At 36.9% G+C, this 12227-nt stretch overlaps 1 protein-coding gene across 2 annotated transcripts in view; it reads right to left on the reverse strand.

The window, feature by feature from the left end:
• Positions 1 to 8160, reverse strand: part of LOC134532886 (pachytene checkpoint protein 2 homolog) — a 20519-nt gene extending 12359 nt beyond the window's left edge. Inside the window, exons 1-2 of one of the 2 annotated variants that reach the window (XM_063369894.1) lie at positions 7896 to 8160; positions 3352 to 3574 (exon numbers count right to left, since the gene is read on the reverse strand). In XM_063369894.1, coding sequence (XP_063225964.1) covers positions 3352 to 3574; positions 7896 to 7933 — 261 coding nt within the window. In that variant the 5' untranslated portion in view covers positions 7934 to 8160. The remainder of the gene's footprint in view (positions 1 to 3351; positions 3575 to 7895) is intronic. The other variant, XM_063369895.1, reaches the window with a different exon arrangement.
• Positions 8161 to 12227: the final 4067 nt, after the last annotated feature.

Genomic DNA, 12227 nt, shown 5'->3' on the forward strand with positions numbered 1-12227 from the left:
TCACCGGTTTATCCAAGTCATAGTGTACTAACACTTGGTCAGACTGCAAAAGCTGTTTCGCCTTCTCAAAGGCTTCCACATGTCTCTCTGTCCATTTCCAACTTGCAGCATCATCCAGTAACCGATGCAGCGGTTCCAAAACTTCAGTTCGACCTTTCAAGAACCTGTCATAAAAGTTTAGCATCCCCAAAAAAGCTTGTAGTTCTTTCTTATTCTGTGGCACTGGTGCCTTATGTATGGCTTCTACTTTGCTTAGAATGGGGTGTACCCCATTGCCATCCACCAGATGACCCAAGAAGGTAACGGCATTCACCGCAAACTGACACTTTGACCTTTTTAGTACCAACCCTGCATTTTCTAGTCTCCTCAGCACTTCCTCAACACGTACCATCAATTCCTGTTCGTCCCTACCACTGATCAAAATATCGTCCAACAATACCACTGTACCAGTGACTCCGGCTAGCAACATTTCCATTAGCCGCTGGAAGATGGCAGGGCCACTACTGACCCCAAAAGGCAATCGCCGTACCCGAAACAACCCCTTCAAGGTGTTAACCGTTAGTAACTCTGCCGTCACTTTGTCCACCGTCACTTGCAAATAAGCCTCCTCAAGGTCAAGTTTCGTAAAAATCTGTCCACCTTCCAGCATTGCAAAAGCTTCATTGATAGTAGGCAAGGGATAAACTTCCGCTAACGCAACATTGTTCACTGTGCTCTTATAGTACCCGCACAACCTCACTGATCCATCATGTTTCACTATAGGCACCAATGGAGTTGCCCATCTGGAAAAAGCTACTGGTTCATACATACCCCGTTCCACCAGTCTATCAATCTCACAGCGAACCTTTTCCCTTAGTGCAAACGCTACCGATCGGCACTTCCTGAACACAGGTTAACTGCCGGGTTTTACCGCTAGTGACACTTTTGGTCCTCTGTACATCCCAAGTTCATCTGTCCTGAACACTAAGGGGTATTGCTTCAACATAATATCTAACATGTTGTCATTGCAGCACACCCCAACACGATTAACCCCAACTAGTGTTATGCCTAGTGGCTGTAGCAACGAACGGCCCAACAAACTAGGGCCCTTACCTTGTACTACCAACAGTTCCAGAGGTATATACTGAAACCTGCAACAGCCACGTCGACGATGACGTCAGGGCGCGGCCACTGTTATCCCGTCTTCCGTTAGGCTTTCTCTCTCTAGTTCCACCTCTCACTCCTTTCTTGTATCCCCTCCAGTCTGGGTTCTGCGCGTGCGCGCCTGGCCGGGGCCATGTTATTTAAGCCCGGGAGAGCCCGGACTCGTCCTTATTCTTCGTTTGGATCTGCACCGACTAGTAACTGTTGTAATTACTAATCGAATGTAGAGGTCTAGAAAAGACTTAGGCGAGTGACGGCGGGGCAGCGAAAAACGAGCATGGCAAGTATTCAATAACTGTGGTGTTCGTGGCAGACGGTGGCTCTGCGTATCCATGATTTAAATTAATGATATTTCTCTTTTCCTCTAAATTATATGTTTTGCCACCTGGAAAAAATTAAAGTTTGGGTTACATCGGTTTTGGATTGCGTTTGTGAGAATTTGATGTTGAATACTCATTAGGGAGCTTCAATCCTCGAGACCTTGCCATGGGTCGTTAATCGCAGCCACGTGCGTGGATATTAATTGTAAAAGTCGCTCTTTAAAATCACGTTGGCTTACTTGATAATTCTAATGTGACGAGTCACCGTAAATGTAATTTTCCATTTAAATTTTGTTAAGTAAATTGAATCAGTAAGTGGTCCACGTAGCCAGTTGCATCGAGCTGTAGATGCTAGCGTAACTATTAAGAAGATTGTTTGTAGTGGGAACTTGATAAGGATTCATTTCCCTGTTCAGTCTTGATAAAGTTAAATGTTCGTTCGCAAGGTATTAGATGAAGCGTTTATTCGCTAGAAAGAAAACAGGCGGGTTTAATGGGCATTCAATGCTTAAACCTGTATTGTCTTTCATGCCCAGCATATTCAGTCGTGTAATTGTCGTTTAAATAAGTTTGTAGATTGTTATACACGCGGGACGTTTGTGTCCCTGTGGCGTATCACATGCACGTGCGCGTGTCGAGATAAGTGTTACGATCATTGTAAATTATCTATTTTAATGTGATTGAGAATATATGTTTAATGTCTTATGAGCACTATTTTGTCCTAGTGCTAATTATCTCGGAAACTTAAAGTTTTCTATTTACTGTTGTCAAGATAAATATATAAGTAATAAAGTTTTGTATTCGGATAAAATTGTGAAATTACACTTAATGTCTGGTTAGAGTGGAATAAATAAGGTCGACTTGAATAAACTTTTCCTTATGGTTCACAACCCAGTGCCAAGCTCCCTTGTCCATTACAGCATGGACCTTGTATGTAATAACATGAAAATTATGCAGCTAGTGTAAACTACGCTAGGACTTAGGGCTATGGACATATAGGCCCTTAAGTAGACGTTAGAAATAGTAGACCACATTTCAATACTTTTCCTGGCCTTGAACTGCACCTCCACCTGTTTAGTGCCCAACACCTCCAGTGGTTCTTCCGACCAAGTACGTAGCACTAAATTACCCTTCATCAGGGGCGGCTCTTCTGGCCATAACTGTTTGAAAGTCTGTCTACTAATAATAGAGTAACCTGCTCCTGTGTCAACTTCCATGGTGATTAGTTTCCCATCCAACCTAACCTCCACACACAGTGGACCACGCTTGCTTTTATCACTCATATTATACAAGGTGTACTCATCTCCACGATTCCCGACCCACATCAAACTCTCCAATTGAGCCAATTAATGCCATTTTCCCATTTCCCTGCGGCAATTAGCTGGAATACTTAATCCTCGTCGCCACTATTACATGTCCTGTTTACTGCACACAAGACTGTTTACGACTAGCGTGGTACGCCAGACAACCAACGTACCAAAACACACACACTACCAACCTAACACAACCACACTTTTCGGAACAACACACAACAGTTTCCAGACAATACACAACATGTAGTTAGTTTTAACTCTTGATAATTATTTTGTAAACATTATTTTGTAAACATTGATTTGCCAAACTTAATAAATAATATTTTACATATATTCATATTATATAAAAAGGACTAAAAAAGGAAAACACTACCTACCAGCCGTCTCTAGAAAGTATTTAGTCTCAAACCAACAAATCTCTTTTGACATGCATTGGATCAAACAAATAACTGATAGCATAAATTAATAATGTGCAAGATTTAAGTTGATTAAATACATGTATAGTGCAATTTGTATAAGCAGTGTTAACTAGTTATGTGACAAAGCCTTAACCTATGTAAGTCATGAATACACACCTCAGACTCCATTTCCCCATAGTCACCGCGAGATAGCTCGCATATTCTGATTTTCTCAACTCCACTAAGTTCATCTGGCAGTTTTCTTATAACTTCACCTCCTGCAACTGTTTTCTTCTGCTTCAATACATCCCTTACTAGATTTTCTATAATTTCATTTTTTAATTTCTCATGATGAGTTAGCACATCGTTGCCACCTTTGCGGTAAACAAAATCCGATGACCTGGGCAAAGCGTGAACTGTTAAACTTATTGTAACACACATACTTTTCACTAACCCTGCCAAATTTAACAGTTCTACTGGTAGGGAAAGAGGCTGCCAGCCAGTGACACGTTTCGCCTGCTTCCACCCATGACATCACTGTCGAGCCAACGATTACACACATACACAGCCAACACACTATTACAAAGACTTAAAACACTGTACCTACTTCCACATGGCATATTTTATTTAACATAAAATCTTGAACGTATGCCATTGCTCGTCATTGTCGTCAGCATTCTGTGATGTCAATTTTGCTGACTAAATTCCTTCCGAGGTCTAAACATGTAACATTTGACCCACCTTAAAATTTGTTTTTATTTTTACAACAAACAGCAGCAACAACAACACAGCAAACAACATTAACAAAAAAACATTATTAGATATCACTAAAACATTTAATAACCCTTAAAAAAATTAACTTTCCTGACTTAATGGCCAAATGAGGAAGTGAAGAGAAGTGTGCATGTTTTGTAAAATTGAATAAATGTAATTGTAAAATGACTAATATTTTAAACGTAAAATTAATATGTACGAGAGTATTAGATAGTAAATGAACAATGCCATAAAGTCATGAAAGTTAAGTGGTTTTTTAAGGGTTAGTAAATGTTTAAGTGATATGTAAAAAATTTGTGTTAATTTTATTTGCTGTGTTAGGTGAGTGATGTGCTGGGTTTCATTAGTGATATTATGTGATTCACTTTTTTTCTTTGATATATTAATCATAAAATTTATTAGGCAATGTAAAAAGTCTTGTTTTATTAGGGTAGGTTGTTACAACAGGTTGTTGTAATAAAACCAATGTGAAAGGTTTGGTGAGGGTAGGACAGCTAAATAATTTTTTTTTAATGTTTAAATCATAATATGGTAGAGATATTGATGAAGTCGCCAACAAGGTGGTGCTGAAGTGCTGTATTTATGACTTGTATGTTCATACGTTCACGCATGGGAATGGGGCGTTTTGGACAGGGAAGATTCACTTGCTTGCTTAGCACAAGATATGTTTCTTGAGGATATAACATTATGGTAAGGAAAGTAATATATCTTCGGTATTGGGTTATATACTAGAATAGGTAGAGCTGAAGTATACTCTGTGATAGCCGAGAAGTTTAATCAAAGAAAAAATAATAAACAATTAAATTTGTAAATGTGATATCGCAAAATATACTAAACCTAATGGGCCTGTAGTAAGAGTATGATAACCGTAGGTAATACACGAACGGTATTGTGATATAAACTAAAATAAATTCAGTATCTGTGAGCCTTGGTCTGCCTCTGCTGTCGCCCCGACAAAAGTTTTTCTGTTCTCCGCGAGACTTTTTAAGCTCTTCCAGCTACAAATAGTATATTTCTGGCACCGAGCGATGAACCAATCATCTGTGCTAAGGTGTGAAGAAGAATCGTGAACCGTGTGTATTTTAATTTTGAGACCCATTTATTTTGTGAAGATTAAACACAAAAAATGAATTTCAAGAAATTGTTTTATTTGTTTTTTAAATCTGCAACTTAACCTAGAAATCAACTAACTAGTTTTTAAAATTTCAAAGCAGCTTTCCTATACAGCATCCAACTGCACATCAACAGTTATTTGAAGTTTTGGTGGGCTTGTTACTTTCGGTTTTCCTTGCCGGGCCAATATCTGAAATGAAACATTTGGCACCTAACATGAGGCGCCGAATGTGACACGTCACAATTGTTCCCGTCTAAAATGACGATTGTTCCTTGCACATAGAGAACACACTTGAAAAATATTTCATGTAGCAGGTAGTAAGTAGTAAAGTTCTAGCTATGAATTTTTTTTTAACTTCATGGTTACATTTAAATAAAAGTGTTTGAAATGAATTTGGGGAATTGATTCTTTTCACGTTGGATTTACATAACAGTCCCACGATTCCTCATTGTCACTCAAAAAAAAAAACACTTAAATTTGCCCATCACTCCTCACAATCCTGCACCCTAACAAAAGAATGTCCCTTGTGACCTTGTCGTCTAGGTATCGAATAAAAAGTAACCTAGTCCCAATGGAACACCTGGGCCACCTGGACCTGCACCACATGTCTGGGGCCTCAATTTCTAATCAAAACGTCCAAAACACAAAGAAAGAAAAAAAGTTAAAACATACTGCAGCACCAGCCCCAGCCCAGACGTGTGTCCGCCTCTAAATGCTCGAGATGTCCTATCGGCACCGTCCTTGACCAACGACTGATTAGGCTACGCAACTGACTATAGCCACGCAGGGAAGAGGCAACCACGTGACCTCACTGACCAATCACACACACCTCTTACGTACAAGGTAACACCATTAAACACATTACCCAAACATCAAGGTGTTTCTGTAAAAAAAACCAACATGCAAATGACAAAATCTTTTTTGATTCATTAGCACAAAACCCTGATAAATTTAGAGTTTACCGTGAGAACTAATAACTGCAAATTTTCTAACAGAGATCTCTACACACAATTTCTCCCGGGGACAACGTTCTTCAAGGTTTTGTCTATCACTAAATATCCAAATCCTTTCTTTATTTTAATATTTGACGTTAAAACAAAACTGGATACACAATAAGGAACAATTACCAGAAATATAACTTTGGTATGTGTTCTATACTATAATTGGTAAGGCTGTAGGATATAATACAATATCTGAAAGTTAATTGCACAGAGAAATGTATTTTGTAGGTACAACATAAACATGTAAATGTTCCCTACTCAAAACCCCTATATTCCTATGCTTTCCTGTATAAATGTAGGGGTGGTAATGATGTCAACATCACCATGTTGGTGAGATAAGAATTTTTATGGTATTGCGTTAACTAGGTACTCCTTAATTTTGTAAATTCAAACAAATGACTGTAGAAAAAGTTTTGGTAAATATGTAGAGTAGCGGTATATGCGGAAAAAAAATGCTAAAAATCCGAAAATACTTTTATTCTATGCTCTTTCACTTCCTCTTTTCAAATCAACCGGCAGAGGTAAGAAATTCCAAATACTTTAGGAGATATTGAATTTTTTAATTTTGCAATACAACACCTGTAGAACCATTCGAACGCCGCAATTTTTTTTTATTTTGCCGTGTGTTTGTGAATGCGCAATAAATAAAATGGTCGATTAGGTCAGGTCAGTTACATTATTAATACTTTCAAACTAAGCAGACATAAAAATAATGTGAATTAATTTTTATGGCTGTTTAGTTTTAAAATATTTACAATGTAACTGACCTAACCAAACAAACCGGGACAAAGGATGAATAGTACAAACTAAAATGGTCGATTATGTCAGGTCAGTTACATTATAAATACTTTCAAACTAAGCGTACATTAAAAATATGATTTAATTTCAATGGTTCTTTAGTTTTAAAGTATTTATAATGTAACTGACCTGAACTAACAAACCCGGACAAATGATACACATTAACAACTCACGTAAATTTTTTTTGTTACTTATTACTTGCGCAACAATATCCAAATAAAAAATAATACTTTAAAATTAGAAACGTTAAAAAATCACCTAAGTTGGAGGCAGGTACATTTCCTTTGCCATTAGAAGGAAATGATTTAGTCGTTCACCTACGTCGCGTTACCTCCGACGGAACATGAATAAATAAATAAATAAATAAATAAATAATCACGTATTGGTTCATTTGAATACTGGCCAATCACGGAACTGTCACGTGACAAAATTGTCCAATAAGAAACATAATAGATACTCGTAAACAAGAAACAATGGTGATCGCCGCATGAATAATACACAGGTATTGTGATGAAAATTAAAAAATTCAATATCTCCTAAAGTATTAGCAATTTCTTACCTCCGCCGATTGATTTGAAAAGAGGAAGTGAAAGAGCATAGAATAAAAGTATTTTAGCATTTTTAGCATTTTTTTTCGCATATACCGCGACTCTACATATTTACCCTCACTGAACGTAACTTTGAATTTAAAGGCTACAGTGGTAAGACACATTCTTACTATTAGTACACACAAATTAAATTCACTATCATGCACAAAACCAGTCGCATTTAGAGCTGCAAAATAATTTAATCGAAGTGAAATAATAACGTATAAAGCATCAATTAAAATGGTATTACAAGATTGGATCAAGGTAAAAAAAAAAATTAATATAAATCAAACCTTTACAAATACCTGCTACACTTAAATGTAAAACATTAGCATAACGCATTGAGATACATTTATAAATAAACAGGTACTGTGTAAAAATTAATAGGCCTACTAAAACAGTAAAGAAAAAAAATCAAACTGATGTTAAGGTAAGTGATATACATACGGCTTCAAGGTGACTTCAACATCGACTTTTATATTCATTTTAAACAATACAATTATTCAATTAGCGTATACACATCATTACTATTAACAACACGAAGAACAACGACAAAAAATAGTGTTTGATTTTGATTTGAATAACGTGCGAAATTCATCTGAAATTTATTGATGCTCATCTGTTATATGACCAGCCAAGAAGGTTACTTTCCGTTTCATAAAATTGCAGGAAATTATAAGTCATAGAGTAGTGATTAGATGATGACAAACAATGCAAAATTGCAATGACTTAAGCTGGGTTTACGATTGATTTCCTTAAGAATTATAACTTAACATCGAGCACACGATTAAGTCAAAACTACATTTTCCAGTTTATGATTGACAAAGAAGTCGTTAATTCTAACCAATCACAGCACAAAACACATGGTCGGCCATTGTACGAAACGGAGAAGCAGGTTTTAAATAGGTTATTGACAAATGGGATATCTATTTTTCGAAATGGATGATGATTACAAATGACAAACATACGAATTCTAACCCAAAATACTGCCTCGCTCGGTCCAATAATAAGACATAAACTTCCGGTTGCAAGGTTGCGGTTTGTTGTGATTGGTCGCTTCCCTTAAGTCTTAACGAAAAATATAAAATATAACCATTTCTATTAAGTCTTAAGTCGTCATATGGTTCACACACGACCCGTCAAAATTCACACACGACAATCATAAACCATTCCACTAGTTTACATAGAGTCATATGGTAAGTACACGACTAAGTCTTAAGTCTTAATTCTTAATTTTCAATCGTAAACCCACCATTATGTCCAAATAGATTACAAAAATAATAGATTATTCTGTACAAAAATTGTGGGCACATAAAACAAGGCATATTATTCCTGGTTTACGCAAATTGTTTACAGAAGATGCGTATTCCTTTTGTTTACGTGTTGATTTCACATTTTGGAAAACTATTTATTTATTTATATTATTTCTCTACAGTATTGAAGCCACGCCTCAACGCATTGATGATTTAAAGAAATGACGAAAATAGAGAGGATTTAAAATTTGTTCACAATTGATGAACAACAGTAAAAGTAATTTTTTTCTCTAACCTAAATACAACTAACTGTATTTGTTTAGGAGGGGTCTGGCTAGAGAAGACTCTAAGTGTTTCTCAGGCAGAAGCTTATATACCTAATCAAGCTGAGTTTCAGCCAAGTAGAAAGTGTAGCATGCGTCTTGTGCTTTGTTTGGAGAGTGGCCAGTTAAGGCAGCAATTGATGCCATGTCTAACTCCCATGTCTTAAACTTAAACTATAATTAGTTAATAATTTGTTCAGTTAGGAACGCGCCATGAGCACAGCGTGGTGAAGGCGAATTCACCGCTTCGAACACCAAGAACAGCCAGAGTATCGTTCTTTAAATGTCAGTTGTTATGTTAATAAATATGTTGTCGTGTCCTGCATTTGGCCTCGCCCCCCTTGTGCGAATGCTACATGCTCATCCCTGAAACAAACATGGCTGCCCCGACACCGCAGGGTACTTTTTTTACCTAATCTCTATGCCTAAGCTAGTTTTCCTGTAAGATGGTGATGCACACGGCGCCAATAGATGGTGGTTGCTGCAGAATGTAAATAAGTGGAATTCATTGTGTCATTACTCAGGGAAGGAGCGGGCTTCCGCTCGTGTTGGGAGCTTCCCGAAAGTCAGAAATTAGCATATGATCAGTAAAGTCAGTGACATCTTATAGAACATGCTGCAAAGGCTAAATCTGTAAATATTGACCGTAATGATAATGTAACTGACTTGTATATAAGCTTGGCTTGTACTGTACCAGCCAGATATCCTTACATCAGAGAAATCTGGGGAAATACAGCAGAAAGCTACAATCATAAATAAGGGAAGGGATAGATGGATATCTTTCATAGAGCAAGCATTGACAGTACTTACAGTGCTCCTGGTGGCTGGACCTCGAACTAGAGGTGGGTTGGGACAGCAATTTTCGGTATCAGTCCCAACCTAATACTGATACAGTAATGTACCTAGGTACAAGTCTCTGATACTTCTGTATCAGACGGTCCCAGGAGGCAACAAAACTCCGCGTACGCAGACCGTGCGACCGGAAGGAGAATCTGATACATTATTTATCACGCCCGGTAATTCACTACCTCTGATACTCTCATGACCGCCTGATACAACCAGTATCAATCAGTTCAACATTCACTGCAGTTCGTCCTGGCCGTGTATCACCATGTTGCGGGCTGTCATGCTTTGTAGTTAGTATCATTATAGTGAAATAAGGAATTGATAAGTGCACGAAAAAGACTTCATTTGTGTGGAATTTTTTCACGGAAAATAATGAGTTTGCTAATTGTAATTTGTGTAAACAAAAACTGAGTTATAAATCATCGACTAATCTGAAGAAACATTTGAAACGTAAACATTGATATAGTATGCTCACTAATGTACCTATCTGTTTTTTATTTTTTATTTTTGATAAAATCGTGCATTTTTAATGTATAAAAACACTAGTTACTAATTGTTTTCGAAAAAAGAAAGTCCATATGTTGATTACATCTGTTATTAGTGTCAACTGAGAATTTATTTGCATTTTCATAGCTGTTAGGTGCACAAATATAAATATTATATCTTGTATTAATGTACTTTTTAATATTAAATTTTCATTAGTTTTATTATTGAACGAGACGGTGCACGCACTGCGCACTGAGCGTACTTTGAAGTAGGAGAACAAACAAAACGACTTGTAACCAGGGCTGCCACTCTGATATTCATGAAAAACCTAGATAACCTACAAAAAACCCAGACACATGGGTAAAAAACCCAGATGCGTCTAAAATGCTATCGTTGAAAATGTTTGCGTACTAATTCAAAAATATAAACATAACTGGTTTTAATATAAAACAATTAATTACCTTACAAGACTGAAAACGGTTAAATACAACCAATACAAGAAAATTACACTGCAGCAAAATGGCTGTATAAGTAATTCTTGGACCAGTACATATCATAAAAAAACCTACAAATATATACATGACAAAACAAATACCATCACTGCATCCTTTAAACCGGTAATTGTTTTTATAAAACTGCATCATGTACGTTAGTCTTTATTCAGAGTCTGATTCTACAAGATTGGTTTGAAGGTTAATTGTTGCATTGGTTTTGTGTTCTGCAAGCCTCTTTGAAGAATGTGTCTAATTTAATATTCGACTTAGCTTCTTGAAAACTAGTTTTGTGTTTATATGTATTTTTGTGTGTGAAACACATAGACTTGTTTGCATTTATCAAACAGATATTGCAACAGATACAGTAGCTACTACCTTTATTATTGTTTTAGGTATAAAAATAATTAAAATTATAAAAAACCTAGAATTGTTGGAATTCATTATTTAAAAACCCAGAAACCCAAACACCATTGGAAAAACCCAGATCTGGGTGGAAAAACCCATGAGTGGCAGCCCTGCTTGTAACAATATCGCTTTGCGCCTCTCCTTCAAGGCTTCAACGCCTTCCCCTGCGCTTCCTCCCCTACATTCTTTCCCTTCTTTATCCCTTATTCGTCGTTCCTGCTCCCTCCCCTTTCACAAGCTCCGCCCAAGTGACCGTCATCTGCGATCGGGTACTGTATTCATTGGCCGTGGTGTTGTTCCAGCTGAATTCTGAACTGATACTAAAGTCTCTGATACTTTTCAAGTGTACTCGTTTGCCGTTCCTGATACAGGCGCGTATCAGTGCCAAAGTATCAGGTTGATACTTTTCGACCCACCTCTACCTCGAACTAAACAAAAAAAAAACTACTGTGGTGGGCAGTTCAAATGCACTATTAAGACTTCCTTTCGTACTCCATCAATGAATTTGCTTAACTGTAAGAGCCAATGAGAAATTAAATTTTACAAACAATAAATTCCATTTACCGAGTATATACCATAAATGAATGTCCTGTTTGCAAATTTTAATAAACATTGACATTAATTGTTAGAAGGAAAGCAATATAAAAAAACATTATGAGTTGAATTTCAATCCTTAACAGTGCATTTTGAACTGCCCACCACATATGTGCTGGGGCATAGCCAGGGGGGTGGGGGGAGTTAGGGGTTCAAACACCCCCCCCCCCCCTTTAACCAAATCTTTAATTAATTTCTTATTCATCACTCACAGATTTTAAATTAAAATTTAAAAAAAAATATTATTACAATATTTAAATTTAAGAAACTAAAACTGCTAAAATAACACTATTTTACACCTTCAAATCCAAATTTTCCCGGGGGGGCATGCTTCTTAACACCCCCATACACAAATCCTGGCTACGCCACTGCATGTGT

This window comes from Bacillus rossius, chromosome 6, assembly GCF_032445375.1.
Source record: "Bacillus rossius redtenbacheri isolate Brsri chromosome 6, Brsri_v3, whole genome shotgun sequence".
Classification (NCBI taxonomy): Eukaryota; Metazoa; Arthropoda; class Insecta; order Phasmatodea; family Bacillidae; genus Bacillus; species Bacillus rossius.